Below are 18,779 nucleotides of genomic sequence, written 5' to 3'. Positions count from 1 at the left end.
TGCACCATCTTCAGAGGCTTATGTTGTCCAATTGATTGCTAGGTGAATAGCAGATATCAAATGAGCATCATGGTAGTTTTTGACTGGGATCAAAAGTTATAAGTAAATAATAAAGAAGCACAGTGAGGAGGCAAAGTAAAAAAATGGCAAAAAATAACATTTGTTTATGTAATAAAACACGGACAGAGAGGTTTTCATTCTTACCCCAGTCATCATAACCGTGTGTCAGCTCATGGCCAATGATAGCTCCTATTCCGCCATAGTTCAGAGATCTGGAAGCAGAATGGGAAAATGGAAAATTACTGAAATTCAAACTTAATCGACGTGTACACATACCTGAACAACAAAGAGGATAAAAAAAATCGTTTTTTTAAAAAAATGGAAAGTCAAAATTATGAGCTGCTGTGCTCACAGTGGTAACTGTTGATGAACTTTACAGAGAGTTAGATTAGAACTTTTTACATTTTGAATCAGACAATATGAGTTCAGTTTGTCCTGGTCTTATTTAAACGTTCCTATGCCACAGCAACAGCAGCCATCTTGTTTCAAGAACGGAGTGACCACCTGGTGATGACAGCAATTTGGGAAATCTTTTAATGTTTTGTTGTCCTTGTATCACACCATCATACATAGACATTATTATATTTATTACATTTCAAATGATAAATCTAGTAAATAGACCGGCACTTAGAGATAAAGTGTTTCAATGATTTCAATTGTTACTTTAATAAAATCCAATGTTTTTGAAAAGAAGTGGTTTGTATTTTGTAAAATTTGCTAGTTCAAAACCCTGTGATGTTATAACCTTGGTAGTTAGCACTTTAAGTGTCATATTGTGACAGTCTGACAAATTAAGACTAATGTAGCTGACTGGTGGCGCGATGGGAATAATTTTATTGATAAATAATGTCGTAAGACATTTATCAATATTTACTAATAGCTACACTTTTTCCTTATACTTTTTCATAAAGTTGCCCTCTAAGAGGCATTTCCCCAACAACCCACAATTAATATCCTACAGATTTTTCAAATTTATTGCTATACACTTGACCTCTTTATAGCATTTGGCAAAAAAAGTAATTTGACCGATTTATGGTGTCTCATTGCTGTCAGTTACTTGGCTTTCTTTGCTTGTGTCCCTTTGTCCTCATTGGAAATTCTGCTTAGCCAAGCAGGATTAAAAAACTGAGCAAATGAGACCTTGCTTGAATCCATGTGTTTTGGATTTGTATTGAATACAAATCAAAGCAATGCCACTTTTTTATGCTTGTATTAATTAGAAAGGATCAAATATATGTTTCACAAGCAATGCACAAATCCATAGAGGGACTTGGAACATAAATCTTAATTTCCCTAGTTGTTGATTAAGAAAAAATAAATGGCACAAATCATGTAAGTTCCCAAAAGTTTCCTATGTCCTCCCCAAAAAGCCTCACGTTGCTCCTCCCTCTCCCTGAACCCTGTGGTGAGCGGGAGAGGTGTGTGTGTCGTACATGCAGATCCAGAGAGCGATGAGAGGGTAGACTTAAGGCTATTCACATGGCTACATCTGAAAATGACTTTCTGACAGCTAGTCGATAAGCTCCCTCACACTGGACCGACTCCCTTGCTAAACTAACAGGCTGTTTGAAGCTTCATTATACTCAACATCAGTGCAGAGGTGTGAGTGTGTGTGAGAGTCTATATGGGAGGTTGAGGCTACTGCAGTAATAACTTTATGGTGACATGTGTCTGTGTGTGTGGGGTGTGTATGTTTTTACAGCCATTAATTAAAATCGATTCGCATGCATAGCTACCACTAGCAAAAGTAGTGGTGATAACCTCTAATGAAGACATAAAAATGTAAGAAAAAGCTGAATGCGCCAGCCACTAGGTCTAATTGTTTTACGCTTGTGAGTATTCTGTTGTTCAGGAGAGTTATAAAACTACAGGTGATATGGTGTAGTGTAGTCTCACAGTATGTGAGAGTTGAAAAATTATTTTTTTGTTTGAAAGAATTATCTAGACTAGTCATATGTTCTTGTCATTGAGGTCAACAACTGAGTCTTTAACTCATCTGTCCATAAAACATTTATGTGGGTAAATTTCAGTCAAAATTAAAGTAATTAACTTTTAGAAACAATGTTTTTTTCTTTGTTTTTGTTTTACATATTTGTTAAAACTGTCACTACATTGTGAAACCTCATGTCAATCATCCTCGTGTATGCACTGCTCATACCCTGCCCCTTGCTCTCTGCTGCACTACAGCTCCTTTCTCGCAGCGGAGCCTGCCGTTAATGGGGCTAGCTAGCATGGCCAACAATGAAGACAATGACTGACAGTGCTAAGATCCTCCTCCTGACTGATTGGCTGTTTCTGATCCGGAGCGGTGTATTTCTGGAGATGGCAGTAGGATCACATGGGGTCCGATTTTTTCACAGATATTATGTCTTATATTATATTGTCATGACATAGTGACAGTATTAATTAATTAATTAATTTAAAAAACATGATTTTCTTAAATAAAAGTTACCTAATGCAACTTTAAAGGTATTATATTTGAAGCAGGGTTTTCTTTCTTGATCAGCACACTCAGTTTATGGTGCAGTAAAAGTAGAATCATTACGGACTTTAATTCTGGCGTTCTAGTTTCTCGTTCATTTTAGCATCGGTGATCATCTTAGTGCTTCTGCACATTTCTTAGATTCTGCGTCAGCTATTTTATTCTGTACAGTCTTTCATACACTGTATATGTGATCTTACTGTAAAGTCTTTATAGGACTTCTTCATTTTAAATGTATATATGTTCTTTAATCTGCCTCACTTTGCTGCTAGCACACCTGAATTTTCTCTCTGAGTGACAAATAGAAGATAATTTTATTCTATTCTATGCTATCTGCTTATAATGATGATATGTTAACCTCTGACAGCAACTGAATATTACAAATTTTTGTAGCCAATATTTCTGTTACTGTAATTCCTTAGTACTTTATTAGAAAAATCTCATCCGATACTTAAGCGAGAAAGTTAGATCAGGCAACGACAGACAGGGAAGTGATCTTCTTTCATGCACCATCAAATTACTCGACGGACTTAAATTTAGGGAGACGACCTTTCAATGACACCTGTTCCATTAGCAGTGGCTTGTTCAGTAATTGAGCTCTTGGTGGGTAGTTAAATTGGTTTAATCAGGTGTGCTGGGACATCAGGAGAAGCAGAGGGTTTCCAGACTAATGTGGTCTTTAACGACCGTTGCTGTAGCTGTGGAGCGACTGCGGACTCTCTGTGGAGAGGCAGCGGGGATACTCACTGTGGAAACTCAGGATTGTAGAGGGTGGGCTGCAGGATGCCAGCAGGAAAAACTGTGAGACAGATTAAAAAAAAGGTGACATGAGAGAGTTACAAGTGTTTAGAAATTTATTAGGCCAAAATCCTACCCGAATATAACCACTCAGTCATTAATGAAAAGAAGACGGGGGATAATTTGCTCAGGTCAGAACATGAATGAGGTGGTAAGAATACAAAAATTAACAAGAGATGTTTATTTTAATGTTCTCAAAAAGCAAAAATATATAAAGAAATCCATCCATCCATGAATATGTTTTGGATTAAAGAAAGTTTATATTTAATGGAATGCAGTTCTGTGTTGCCTTTAAGCCATATGTGTTTTGCTTACAATTCTAATACATTGTCATAATATTGCACATCCGCCTTACATTTGAATAGCCTTAGTAAATAACATTCCTAATGAATTAACTTCTAAACTCTGCTACTTACATAAGTTGATCTTCGTCTAATTCAAGGTGTCATGAATTTTTTCAAATGTCAAAAACGTCCAAAACACGTGTGCAGTCGTCCTCACACACAATGTTTACATTTCATATTTCATGTAACAATGGAAATCCAAAGATTTTTTCACTTTTGGATGCCTATTGATACCTTTGAAAAGTGAACGTGACTGTTGGTGCTACATTCGTTTTATTTCAGTGAGTAATTATCTAACTATGTTGTAACTTTTATTAATCATTAGAATTTTACTTTTAGAAGGTCAGCTTAGTATGCACATTTTTGAAAAATAAAAAACAGCAAAGTTAAGTCATGGAAAAGTAAAATATACCTTTCTGACTCAGTTGAACAAAATGCATTCCACACCACTGATCCAGATATACACAGACTATTCCAACTAGGAGTACATTAAAAACGACCTAACTACTTCAAAGGTGAGAACTTTGAGAATTTGTTTCATTTTTAGGTTTTAATCTGCCAGAATACATGGTAAGATAAGAAAAGATGCTACAGCAGCTTATAGTAGAGCTATCAAAACCACTCTGGTACTACAACTGGAAGTTGTTTTTTTCAGAAACGCCCTGCAAAGGTTCACATTGAGAGACAGACATCTGATACAGCAACAACTGTAAAAAAATATTCCAGTGGCTCTGATGACTGCGTTTGTCAAACTCCTTCTGTCCCCCAGCATCAATCTGTGAGCAGGCCATTGATTTTTCTGGAAGAGATTGAATCCTTCAGGCAGACACAGACGGCGGGCGATCCTGGGAGACGATGAAGAGCGAAGGAAGGGGTGATAGCGCTAGACTAGATTTGTTAAAGCTCAGGAAGGTGATACTGCTTGTTTTTCCTTCAGGGGTGCATTAAACATCCTACTGCTGTAGAAAGGGAGGAATGAGGGGGATTATGGTATGGCGAGATTAACATGTTTTTTGTTTTGTTCCTCCAGAAGTCATTGTCTTTGACTTGCTGTAAACAGACAGCAACATGGAGTAATTGTCTGTGACTAAACACAGGAAGGGTTCCCTTGTGTGTGTGCTTGTTTGTGGCAGAATCCGCCACTTGTATGGCTGTGACGGATGAAAAGTTATGCACTCACCCATTTGATTCTTGTTAGGGAGGTAGTAGGCATTAAGAGCCTGCGGGGGGAGAAGCCACCTGAGGAAAAAAATTGGACAAAAAAAGGTTTTAGAGACAAGATCCCCTCACACTCTATCCACTCCAAACACACCGAACAGAATCACAAACACTGCTGCCTTTATCCCTCCAAACCCCCTGTTGAGATAGCCACTCTGTAACATTCCACAGCTGAAGTGCCTCTGTGCATACAAAAACATGGATGGTTCCTTTATGGTAATCCACTTAAAGCCAGTAAAATCGATTGGCATAGATCCCCCAAATGACTTACTCCGACAGTCTAAGATGCCCTTGTTCCAGCTAAAGGAGTGATGGCTCTGCATGGACTGAGGAGAGACGGTGGAGCGACAAGACAGACGGTTTCTGTCTTTATTTAACACTGACAAAACCTAGTGAGTGATAGAACGTCCACTTTTTGGTGATAAAGAGGGCGTATGTGAGTGTGGGCTAACGATACTGTTGTGTCAAGCATGCTGGAATACTAATGCGCCAGTAATGTGTTGTCATAACAGAAATGCACTCAATCCAAGCCGAGCAGGGCTGTATTTTAGAAAAATGAACCGTATGTCCCACAGCACTCTTCTGCTGCCTGGCTGCTACAGATAAGTATGTCAAATGGATTTTCTGCAGCTGCTTATGCTGATTTAGGATCTGTTTGTTTAATTTAGAGGTACATCAGCAAACGTGGCAATAGAGAGATTTCTGGGAACATATGTTAGGCATGTTAGACACATGAGAGTCACGTAGCAGGGAAAGGGATGCATCTTAAACATGCAGGATAATGTTGGGAATTACAGAACTAAAAGGTGACACTCACGCTGTCTTGTCCACTTCTTCATGTATTTTCCTGACAGACAGTTTGATGTTGAACTTAATGCTGTTGAGGATATTCTTGAAGTACGTCTTCTTGCTCACATCAAACTGCAAAGCAAGGGAACAGTGTAGATTTGAGTGTGAATAAAGGGTTAAAAACAAAGAAATTTCAGAAATGTGATTCATATCATGTTGGATATTCTAGACCAGGGGTCTGCAACGAGCAGGTCTGGAGCTACAAGTGGTTCTTTGGACCTTTTACAAGGTAATAACATGGGTGAAAATAATAAAGAATGAGTTTATATTTAAAAAAAAAAAAAATGCAGAATGTAGCAATTTCAAGAGAATGACACTAAAAGAACAACATCTTAGATCTATTTAAATTTTTTTTGCATTAGGTTAGAAACTGTGTTTTTAATATAGTTTTCCAAAAAATAATATCCCACAGAAGAAAACATATTCATCCTCTGTTTTGCAAAGGATTTATGCTGTTAATTATTATAAACCCCAAACATTTAAATAAATTATAATTTTTTTAAGAATGGCAACACATTTCCTGCAGTAGATTTTCATAATATTTATAATTTCTCTCTTAAAAACATCCCGTAACATTTGCAGCGCTAAACAAATTTTATTTAACTGAACTAAAGACAAAGATGGCTCTTTGGATTGTAAAGTTTGCAGACTCCTGCTCTAAACAGTACTTTGAGCTCGACTGATAAACCAGAATCTTTCCATTTTTAGCTTCATCGGCTCTAACCAGTAAATATCCGGTAGGAAACAGAAAAATATGATCTTATTCCTGTCTTTGAATGCACCATGTACAAGCCCTTCCAGATCCAGCTGACAACACTCTTTCAGGGTCGATGCTGTTACCGAGTGACACAAATGTAAATATTTAAAGTAGCAGTAAAGGGTGCTACTGTAAGGTGAAGTCAAAAGAAGCTCACACATGTAGACAACATAATGAAAACTTGTTTTTTTGTCAAGTTGTCTGTAGTTTATTCATAATGAGAGGGAACATTACAGTGAACAAATATAAGCAAGGCTACAAAAAACATTTTAAAAAATCACTTTGGCCAACTTCATTGACCCCTGAAACAGTGTTTTCACGTATTTGCTAGGTAAATAAAACAAATAATTGTGATATAAGACACTAATAACGTTGCTTCATCAGAAACTATTCACAAGTAGTTACTGATCTAAAAAGAATTTCTATTACAAATTTCTAGTAATGGTAGCCCTGATAATCGTAATATATGATGTCAAACTCTACCCCACCCGCGCCTTTTTTTGATTGGAAATTTAGTAAAACACTGTTTAATATAGCAGTTGGATTCCTTTACTGATTCTAATACAAATACTTGTTACAACTCACAGCAGGAAGGTTTTAAAAAAAGGAAAAAACAGTAAGGCTAGACACTGTCTCACTGTGAATCTGCCTCTTCACCCTGGACAGGCATCTCTCCAAGCTTGGTTTACCTACTTAAATTGCAGAGGACTGATAAGGTGAAGCATATTTTTTTTTTGCAGATGTTGTAAGCAGTGCACACCAACTCAGAAATTGAAATGTAGATGTCGGATTGAAGGGCTATGATAGGAAACTATAAACTATATTTGCATAAACTTACTAAAAACATGCTGTGGGATTTTTGGAGAGGAAACTACTCAGAAAAGTAACAGAATAAACTTAATTTTCTCTCCCCTAATAATATCTTCTAGCTAAAGATGGAAACTTTAACTTCCATATTATGCAGTGATTTTGTGTTGATGTGTCGCTAGTAGAGCTAATTCTCAAGAAGACGTGGTACAGTGTTTATTGGTAAAGCTAGATTCATGATATTAATTAGAAAATCAAAGCATCTTGAACTGAGTTAGCTGGATGTGACACTGGAGGTTGCAGTTATTCATAATCAGTTAAAGGTAAAATATGAAAATAAGTAAACTAAAACAAATGCTTAGTTTGTCTTCCAGATGAGATTTTATGCAATTGTTCTGTAGCTAATGTTCCCACAAGCTTCCATGCTTTTAGCTATTATACTCCATCATCAGGACCAATTCCTACAGCATAATTAGCTTTCAGAAAAGTTCTGCAATCTCTATGTACTTGATTTACATCTACACATTCAAATCAACATTTGTTGTCTTGAAACTACACTTTCACAGCAACAATTAATACTACTTATGCAGTGCGAGTGTACCCTGTGCTGTAATTGGTCACTAGTGTTGTTTCAAGCTAATATTTTGAGTGGAAAGCTAGATTGTCTTCCCATTTCAAATTGTTATGTCTGGGGGCCAATGTCCAGATTTTCACAACTACAAACCTTAAAATGCAATGTGAAAAATCTGAAAATATCCAGTTGTGTAAATATTTAAGTAGCTGTTGTGTTCAACCACTCTGAGTTTGCCTCTCCTAAGGACATTGTTAATTCTAGTTTTCATGTTTACCACTTTGATGCAGAATTTTAATGAAAATCCTTTATTTCTTTTTAGTTTTTTGTCAGCTGTCTTTTATAAACATATTGTTTGACAAGAGTTTTATTTGGACCTAATTCAACATTCCTTGTAACTGCTTCTTTATTATAAATAATCCCATCACCATTCTGTAAATGATGGTGGATTTTTCTCTAACTGAGTTCAATCACGGTGATGCATGATGGTTCCACCTGAAGATAAATCCTTCCAGTGCTCAAGAGAAAGAGCTGGATGCTGGGAAGAATGACTGGAGGGGATGATGTGTGGGTACTGGATGACTGCACGGGGCCAAAGTGAAATAGGAGGTCCATGACTCACCCCATATTCCTGATCAATGAGTTCATCTTTGAGCAAGAAGTCTGGGTATCCCGTCATCACCATCATGTGCTTCAGCTGCGAGAAGAGGAGATGAAATTAGTGAGGTACGATGGAAAAAAGAAAGAAACAAATCGGTCGAACAAAATTCCACATCCGCTTTACAGCAACTGAATATCACACATATGTGCCTGGTTTCTGACCCGCTCTCTTGTGCGCATCAACTAATCAAGCAAACCCAGTCTAATAGGATTACAGAGAAGCTCTTTATATTCAGCATGCCCCTGTAAAAGGATTATAACTTTAGATTGTAAAAGTATTAGAAAGGATATCTTGCAGTGCAGACCCTAAATCAGCACCACAGAGAGATCCGGATTAGGCAATCCTCACTTCTCAATGTCAAGCCCTTGATGTATCCTATCACATTTCTATCTTACCAAGCAATCAGTTAGTCTCGTTCAAAAGAAAATAATCACAAAGAAGTTATTAAAACCTTTTCAAGTACTAATCGGATCTCACAGGAAGTCGTGTTTGTGATTTCAGGGTTCAGTTTAGGATTCAAACCTTTGCTCTGGCAGCCTCCTTGGTGGCCTCATCCATCCAGTCCAGTTCCTGCAGCCGAAGATCCAGGGCATGTTTTATGTCCTCCACCAGCTTCTGTACCTGGAGGGAAAATAGATCTAGTAGCAGTAAGTTTATAATTGCAAAACTACAAAAGTAATCCTTTGTAGGAGAGTGGGAAGCAGGGACATCGGTAGGATTGAAATATAGGCTGAAGGAAGTTATATAAATCAACATTCGTGGATACAAGTTTGCTTCATTAACTCATCTTTCACTAGTTGAAAAGCATTTAAGTCCTTATACCTGGTCCAGTTTCCTTCCCCCCTACTACTGTTCTACTAAAGACAACTACTGTATACTCATGGCAGACCTACCATCTGGCATACAGAGCATTTTCCCGGTGGGCCGAAATGCTATTAAAGTGCACATGGTCTGACCAACCCACAAAACCAGTAGATCACTAGCCCACTAACACCATGCTGGCCCAATCACATTGATAAATACCAGGCATTTTCCTTTTGGTCCTGTCTGCATAATGCATTCTCTACAAAAAAAAACAAAGTCAGTGCAACAGTCCACCGGCCAACCACTTTCCCTTGAAACATGTATTTGATACAGAGCTTTGTTTGCTACAGAACCTTCTGTAAGATGGACTGCTTTCAGAAAACTTGTTGCTATGAAATGAGTCGACTAAAACAAACCAAACATTGGTAAATATAATACAATGGGAAAATTCATCCATCCATTTTCTGTACACCTTTGTCCCCAGTGGGGTCTGGAGGGGTGCTGGTGCCTATCTCCAGTGAACGTTTTGGGCGAGAGACAATTGGAAAATGTCAAGCAAAAGCTTGTTTTGGTTATGGCCAGTTAGTTTGTATTACACGCACCAGAAGCACTGAGTCCGAAACAAAATAAAACTATCAGACACCATGTTTCCTGAGGAAGAGAAAAATAGAGTTTCATCAAGAATTGAAGGTGGGCTCCTGGAGACCAAACACAGTTCAAATTTTCTCTGACATGTTTAAAACTCCCAAATTAAAATATAGAGCTCCATATTTATAAAAGGCACAGATTAGCACTGGATTAACACAAGCTCACTGTCTCTCATTTTCCTGCTATTTGTTTTATTACCAAACATCACGTAAAGATGTTGGGTAATTGGACCTCCCAGTTTCACTCCCAGCCACTACTTTCATCTGAATTTATCAACAACATTTGCTCATAAACACTCTTCGGATTTTTTATATCACCTGGGGATGTATTAATATATTTATAATTAAACTGTGTTTCAGGTTATTTTTTGTTTTTATTTTCTTCAATGATGGGGCTTATTGGAGAGTGAGTGGACTCAACCAACTATTATCTTGATCTGCCCGGATAAGTGACCTGCTGATGTAAAACTATGAGAAGCAGTTATAGAGGATTCCTGCAAAAGGTGGTAAAAGGATTACTTGTAATGGCCAGATAATATCAAGAGCCTGTTTAACTGGAAGTACTTTCATCAAAGTTATAAGTGTCCAAACTGGGTAACAGTGGAGGTTTGTAATAGTAGCTCATTTGCCCATTCACCCTGTTTGATCCTTTCAGCAATGCTCTCCCTCTGAACTCTGCTTATCCAGCCAAAAATTGTTAATTATTCACAACAAATTTGTAAAAAGGTTCAGAAAGCATTTAGAGTTGATGGTGGATTTTAGATTTGGTAAATAATACTTTTGTTTCTTTCTGAAAGTTGGTTGGAATATTTGGGCTTACTAATAAGCATTTTTATGGAATATCTGTCACCAGTATTTGAATAAGTACAAATATACAACATTAAAATTTCAGTGGCATTTTTTATTCAATTTCTGGTGACACATACAGCTCTGGAAAAAATTAAGAGACCACTTAAAATGATCATAAGTATATAGTTGAGTAAAGGGCTGCACAGTGGCGCAGTTGAGCTGTTGCTTTGAAGCAAGAAGGTCCTTGGTTCGATTCCCAGCCCAGGGTCTTTCTGCATGGAGTTTGCATGTTCTCCCTGTTAGTGCATGCGTTCTCTCCGGACACTCCGGCTTCCTCCCACAGTCCAAAAACATGACTGTTAGTTTAATTGGTCTCTCTAAATTCTCCCTAGGTGTGTGTGTGTGTGCATGGTTGTTTGTCCTGTCTGTTTCTGTGTTGCCCTGCGACAGACTGGCGACCTGTCCAGGGTGTACTCCACCTCTCGCCCGGAACGTCAGCTGGAGATAGGCACCAGCACTCCTCCCAATCCCTCTAAGGGACAAAGGTGTTAGAAAATGGATGGATGGATGGATAGTTGAGTAAAATTAACATTATTCCTTTATTCTAAGAACTAGAATAAAAGAATAATTTTTTTTCATGTCATGCATGTCAGTACTTCTTAGAACTACTGACATGCATGTCTCTGAAATTCCAAGCAAAAATAGAGTATTTATTTGCAGAGAATGAGAAATTATCATATTCATATAGAAACAACAACACTAATGTTTCAACTCAGGAAGAGTTCAGAAATCAATGTTTTTTAATGGGGGTCAGTGCAATGGTCTCCAGTTTTTTCCAGAGCTGTATTTACTTTCATAGTATGCACACTGACTGCATTTTTCATAGTGCTAATCATGTTAACAATAAAAAAAAAAATTTATTCCAAAAATATAATGATTTTGTATTTGATGTAAGAGTAAATTGACTTATTTATTCTACAGTGTAAGATTGCTTGAGCTTTAAATATGATTGACCACTCAACATATCTGCTTAACAGCTCCTAAAGAGAAATTAGATAACATCAGTATCAGCAGGTCAAAACTTTATGAAGACTGATCTGAATTTGGCCAAAAAATCAGAGCATCTGCACAAACAACATTTTGTTAGCATCTCTGCTTCTGAAGAAGAACAGTACTCCAAAATAAAGATGCTGTGAAGTGCTTTGTGTTTAACCTTTTGCTACCTATTTAGATATTATAGGTGTGTTTTTTAAAATGCCACTTTTACGAGATGCTCATGTCTCTACATGTGCCAATCACCATAACAAGCTTAGCAAGAAAGCCAGTCATTCTTTGCGCAGCCTTCTGTTGTTCAGCTGCAGCTCCTGAAGGCTCATTAATTCTTGTTCATGCTGAGGTAAGCAGCATCTGTAAATGAGTGAAAGCTGCACACAATGTCACTGGCCTAAGGTAGGGTACCTGAGTGATGTTTAATGAGGTGTGCTACCTGTGTGGTCATGACAACAACAGGCAAGCTAAACAAAGAATCAATCACTGCTGGCATGGCCAATGACAAAAATGCAGCACGTTCACTCAAACCTTTCCATCCCGTCCACACAATACAAGATTTACACGCATGAAGCTTCAAAACCATTGTTGTTTTGAGATGTTAAGCAGCCGCTGCTAAATGCTTGATCATGAAAAGCTTTCATCCGTAGCAATAATCAAAAAGGCTTCATTAGTTTGAAGCACTTCTGAAAGTTAGTTTTGTTATCTTATTAGAATCTTAACTGGAACGTAAGGAGCTCAGGAATTTAACTTTCAATTAAGATACCATCCAGAAAAATTAATTAGCATCCACGGCTTATTTAGTCAAAATGCTTCATGCTTTAAAATTCAGTTTGGCAGAAATTTAAAAGGTTAAAGAACAGAAATGCTGTATATGAGACTATGTGTGTGATGACTTGAGTAGCTGTATTGGAGGAGATGAAGGAAACACAGGGTGGGGTTTAAATAATGAACATGGAGTTACAGAGATTAGAAATCCCGTTAGGATCCATATCTCCATGACCTAGAACAGACAAAAGAAATCATGGAGGAGTACTCAGGTGAAACAGCAGTAAATGCCAAATGTTTTGGACTGACCAAGGCAGAGAGCAAAGTGAAAAAAAGCAGCAAACAAAACTAGACGGTAGATGCCTGAGATTAGTGCTGGTGGGATTTCAACATCCCAGTTCAGCCATCAGAGCCATTGAGCCATGACAAAATACTCTGCTGGACATCATCTCTATAGACTCAAATAAAGATAATACAATGATGACCTCCAAAAGAAGGAAAATGAAAATAGATGTTCATAACAGTTTCGCTGAATCAAAAATATGTTTCTGTTATTCTTTGAAGATACATTAGCCAAAAGAGATTTAGTTTTCTATTAGAAAACATCTAATTGAAGGTATGATGTGGGCTGCTGAAATGCATTTGAATGTTTCCATTGCAGAAATACATTCAGTTTTGTCTGGACCTGGTCAGAGTGGACATTTTATTACATAACATTTTGAATTCAGGAAAATACTGCTAAGTAAAACAGAGAGTTATTATTCACCAGAAAGCGAGCATATGCTTATGTTTGTATTCAGACTTCACAGTGTGAGCTGCCGTAACTGCAGGCTAGAATGTGTTTTGACAAAAGCTTTGTTTCCGTAAGTCTTTGTTATTTTCTGCTGTCAAAGCTGATTGTGTTTTTGTTCACTGTTAAATTGTGAAAAATGATATTTACCGCATTTTGGAAATATCATTTTTCACAGAAAACGAACTGGGTCCTTCTGATAACGTTAGAGTGATTATAGCAAACTTAGAACCTTTCAAAGTCCTTTTAATATGTTGGTTTAGGTGTTTTTAGAGATTAATTTAAATTAGCCAGGCAAGTTGCCAGCAGAGTAAGAACATTTTAGTGGTTCTAGAACAATAATTGTTGAAAACTTTCATATGCGTAACTGACAAAGGACTATTACCAATTTTATTTATACCGCCTTTAGTGGTTTATGATATATGGTGTTTTTCAAAGAGTGAGTCACCAGGAGTCGCTACTGAGGCCTCAAAAAGTTGGAGGGAAGATGAGGAAAACAAAGCAAAATAAATAAATAAATAAATAAATTATCCAACAATTTTTTTAACCATTAATTTTAAATTACATTTATGTCAGATGAAATCAAATCTGTTTTTCAATCATCCTGCAAATATAAGTTAGAATAATTATTGAATAGCGGATTATAGTGAGAAAAGCGTTCTAAAAGTCCATGTTTCTTTTCATATTTTATAACATTATTAGTTTGCAGAGGAGTCCATGGCAAGAAGCCAGAGCAGTTTGGGTGGTCAAGCTGCATTGGTCGCCCAAATTTTCCCATGGCATGGAAAAGTTTGAGAACAGCTGGTCTACGGTACTGTCTTTTGATGATACTGCTTGTTATGAAATAATTGTTTTTAAGAAAAAAAAACACTTTGTTCTAGAAGTGTAAAAAGTTGAAAGCTGAATTGAAAAAAGAGGATTTTTGTAATTTTGAATGTGATATGGTTGTTCATGGAGATGCTCTGAGTAATTCAGAACCTATTGATCTACTTGGATTTAAACACACTACCTTCTCTCTGGTTTACAAATAGTGGTCCAAAAGAGAGAAATATATTCAATGGATGAAAATGTCTGGTTGGGATCAGAGATCAGGGCAGCCTTTCCAGATGAAAATAAGAAGCTGAAGCTACAATTCATTAAAGATCACAAAAAAAAGACAAAAAGGTTTGACCTCTATGATTTTGATGGTAAAGTTAGAATTAGGGAATATTGACAAATATACTTTGGGCCTTTTAGGACCAACTGAGCAGAGTTTACACTTCACAACTTCTAGTTGTGATGTTGATCATGTTCATCCCTTATCGACCACAGTCCTCTGATAACTACTTACATCAGGATGATGCACCAAAGGGCAAATAATCTCAAACTGTTACATTGAAAATGACAGTGAGTTCACTGCACTCCAGTGGTCGCCATAACCACCATCAGCTGGTGAAATGGAATAATCTCCTACTAGCACGTTGAACCTAATAAAGCAGCCAGTAAGTGTATAGTATTTCTAGGCAGAAATGTGAGCCTAAATGTGGAGTATTTTATGACATGAAAACAAGTGATTTAAAAAAAATAAAGGATTCAATTAAAGCCATCAGACGGAGAGGCGTGTCTGCATATATTCCAACCTTGACTTTGCTCTCTAAAGAGAAGTGCTTCTTGACAAACAGCGCCCCCAGAGCCATGCCGAAGTGCTTGTTGGCTTGAGTGAGGCAGAGCCGGCCCAGCTCCAGCTGCTGCTCGGTACCGTCGATCTCTCGAGAAAACTCGTGGATGGTGCTTCGGAAGGCGGTGGACAGGTGCTCACTTAGCGCGGCCACAATGCGCCACAGCATGTAGTTATGCAGAACCCTGAAGAGAAGAAAATAGATACATTATTTGTCTTTTGCCACAAAATTTTTTCTGTCAAGAGTTTTTCGAAATAAAGCATTTTACATTAAATAATAATACCCAAAAACATGTACATTATTTTAACACAATATTTCCACTTCCCATGACATACATCATGTGGACATGATCGACACATGTCGATCATTTCTTACCCATTGACTTCTGGGAATATCTCCATCTCTCATAACCCTTGAACCAGATTATCTGGGAGAAGAAAATGGCTGAATGGACATTTTGCCAACACCATGCTTCAAAGTCCAGGTTTGTTTTATTTGACACTGCTGTGCTCCATTTGATGCATCGCTGCTCCCAACAAACTCAATAAGTGTTTACATCCATGCTGGTATGTGTACAACTTTACTCAATATGAATAACATTTCTGCTGATCTCTGCACATCTCTGCTGTTGCAGTTATTTATATTTTACAGACAGGCATGTTTTGCACATTTTTAAATTAACCAACTCAGTTGCATGTTCTTTTCGACTGGAGTAAGTACACTATTTTTTCTAGAACTACACAGTACTGATGTAGTTTCGACTGTACTCTAGAGTATTTTTATTTTATATTCTGTTTTTTTTTTACACTTTATGTTCATTTTGCATCTAAGTATTTGCTTTAATTGCCACTGTTGCACAGAAATTGTGAGACAATAAATTACATTTCTCTTCTATTCTATTGATTGTAAATGCACAAATGTTTTTAAAAAAAGCTTCAGTGCACTTTGTTAGAGAACATTACCGAGTAAATAGCATCATGAAGACCAAGAAACACACCTGATAGGTCAGGGACGAAGTTGTGGAGAAGCTCAAAGCAGAGTTTGGTATCCCTAGCTGTGAAAATCTGTAAGGCCTTGGTTCATTCAAAAATAAAAACAAAACAGCAAACCTAGCAAGACATATCAGACCACCTTCTAGTTGTGCACTTCGCAAATTACATTAGGCAAGAGCGGCAAGAAGAAAAGCATTGTTGAAAGAAAGACATAAGAAGTCCCAATTAAATGTTGCAGCAAGTCGTGTATGGAAACCAAAACCATGTTGACGAAATTCCTCCTAAACCCGACTTTTAAGCTCACAGATAAACACTATGTATGAGGGAAAACCTGGAAGCCTCAACACCCCATGCCCACTGTGAAAAATGGTGATGGCAGCATAATGCTGTTGATATGATTTTCTTTGACATGACAGGGAAGCTAGACAATGATAGGAATATGGAAGGAGTGAAATGAAGGAAAATCCTGCAAAAAAAAAAATTGCTAGAAGCTGGAAAAATACTTTATGGTTGTTACAAAATTAAAATAAGTTTAAAGTATGAAATATACAAACTTTTAAATGTAGAAAAAGGCAAACTTGGAATTGTCCGTGTCACTTTATTTAGGTGTATATGCACACCAATTGAAAATGGGATCTTCAAAAGCCAAAATTTATATTTCAAGGGAATGTCATGCTGATTTTTCTGAACTGAACCTCTGAAATCCAGACTTTGTTAATCATCTATCACTCATTTTATTTTTAATTTTAGCGATGTTATCCTACAGAAGATCCTGAATGAGTCTCTCTTTCACAGTACTGCTGCTCCACCACTCCATCACAGATCAAGAGCTGAGGGATTTAGCTTCATTCCTGTTGTTAATCAAACTTAAAGCTTCATATATAGAAAAACTACACATTAACTTTTCCCTTGAAGCTAGAGTTCAATTAGAGCTTGAGCTAGAGTCCTTGAGTTGCAATTAGACTGTTGTGAGACAGGTTAGCTTTATTCAACTGATGCAATGTCATTACCTTAGTAATCCTATTTGGTGGCAGATTAAATGCAAATCATTTTGATAAATCCTCTTATAAATGTGAAAAACTTCAGAGTGTTGCCTGAGGATGCATATTTTTTTAGTTTGCTTTAAGCCCAAACTGACAAATCTGCAGCTAAATTCACAGCATTATCCAACTACAATACCTGTCTTATTTTTCATATAAATTGTGAAAATATGGGAATTAAAACAAGGGGTATTATTTAATTATTTATTTAATTCCTGAGTTTTTGAGTCAGGATTCTGTATCTTGAGCCCACCTCCTACTACTTCTCTCATGTGCAGAGTCAGAGAAACACTGCTGAACAGTGAGAAATCAGCGGGATCCAGCAGTTAAGAGCTCCCTCCGATCCAGACTGACTAACAGGAGCGAGGCAGCAGAGGGCTGAGGAAAATGTCAAGCAGAGGAAGAGAAAATGGATCATTCATGTATGTATTCAAGCTGCGTCTTCTGCCCCCCAGACGATGCAGCGCTGGTGTGTCCTCGTGCTCCCACTGGGTCCGTGCATCCAATATGCCTTGCAGAGACAAATGCCCCCTGCTCCTACTGCGAAGCTGCATGCTAAACTTCAGGCATGTTGTTGTTGTTGCTGTTTTTTTGTTGTTGCTGTTTTTATGAATAATATTGCTTATGCATGACAGATGTTAAGTCAAAAGTGCCTTGGCAACACCACCCTGAGGTCCAACAGCAGAATTGTGAGGACAATTTAATTAATGGGCAAAGAAAGAGGAGGGAGGAGGAAGACAGGTGGGTGGTTTAGTAAATGACTGGACTTCTGGTAACAGCTGAGGACAATGTGCTGATAACAATATATTTGTTAGCGCAGTTACAAGTTTGACTTGCTCTTTTTACTGCAGCTAGGTTTAGGTGTAGGTTTGGGAGTGTGTGTGTGTGTAAGGTAAAGCTATCATACTTATGTGGAAGTCATCTATATGATAATGGTGAAACTAAGACATGTCTCCGATGCGTATCTGGGGGCGGTGGTTGAGCAGCTTTATTTGATGCATCTCTGAAGAAAAGTGATGACAGTCTGGGGACATTCCACAATGAGGTAATTATGATTAAAACCAACCCCACAAAACCATTTAATTTATAGATGTTTGTTATTCAAGACTGTAAAACAGGAAAGCAGTGGTTGGGTGTTCTTGGCTGTTTACTGTTCTTTGTGACTGCCACATTGGGATCGTTGTAAGATAGCGGCATATGATGCAGCAGGTGGCAAAACAAGAATAACTGGAGTAGAGTCTGCTCTCAGGTTCGCTGTTTTAGACATCTGCATGGCTCGCCAAATTGAAAAGAAGAAATACTTATTGCAAATGTGACATAAACAAGGAAAAGTATTCTGTGTGGCTCATATTCAACTTGTATCCTGCTTCTTGTGGAGAGTGGCCAGTCAGATTCAATATTGTTATCAGACCCCACGCTGACATCAGTCTTAGATTGAATGTGGGTTGAGGCCATCGACCAATTCACAAATTCCAACACCATGATTGTGTTGTTGATGCAGGGCATATTTTGAGTTATGTTCTTCTACTCACCAAAACAATAAAATATATGGATAAATTTTATATGTTGCATGTCAATAGATGTTTCAAACATGAGTAGATGGATTTGATTGGTTCTACAAAATGATTAAAAGGTTCTTGTTATGGACAGAGTCTGTTTTGGAAACAGTAAATGATGTGCTATTAGAGAGAGATATT

General features: G+C 37.5%; 1 protein-coding gene across 2 annotated transcripts in view; it reads right to left on the bottom strand.

Moving 5' to 3' along the window:
• The window catches only part of ecel1 (endothelin converting enzyme-like 1), a 59,612-nt gene that overhangs the window by 12,653 nt on the left and 28,180 nt on the right, over positions 1–18,779 (bottom strand). For both annotated transcript variants that reach the window (XM_032545872.1, XM_032545873.1), the window contains 7 exons: positions 15,012–15,234; positions 9,070–9,168; positions 8,509–8,583; positions 5,720–5,823; positions 4,865–4,923; positions 3,290–3,341; positions 205–272 (listed from right to left, as the gene is read on the bottom strand). In XM_032545872.1, the coding sequence (XP_032401763.1) occupies positions 205–272; positions 3,290–3,341; positions 4,865–4,923; positions 5,720–5,823; positions 8,509–8,583; positions 9,070–9,168; positions 15,012–15,234 (680 nt within the window). The remainder of the gene's footprint in view (positions 1–204; positions 273–3,289; positions 3,342–4,864; positions 4,924–5,719; positions 5,824–8,508; positions 8,584–9,069; positions 9,169–15,011; positions 15,235–18,779) is intronic.

This window comes from Xiphophorus hellerii, chromosome 18, assembly GCF_003331165.1.
Source record: "Xiphophorus hellerii strain 12219 chromosome 18, Xiphophorus_hellerii-4.1, whole genome shotgun sequence".
NCBI classification, from domain to species: Eukaryota; Metazoa; Chordata; class Actinopteri; order Cyprinodontiformes; family Poeciliidae; genus Xiphophorus; species Xiphophorus hellerii.
This window is presented reverse-complemented; position numbering and strand designations above follow the sequence as displayed.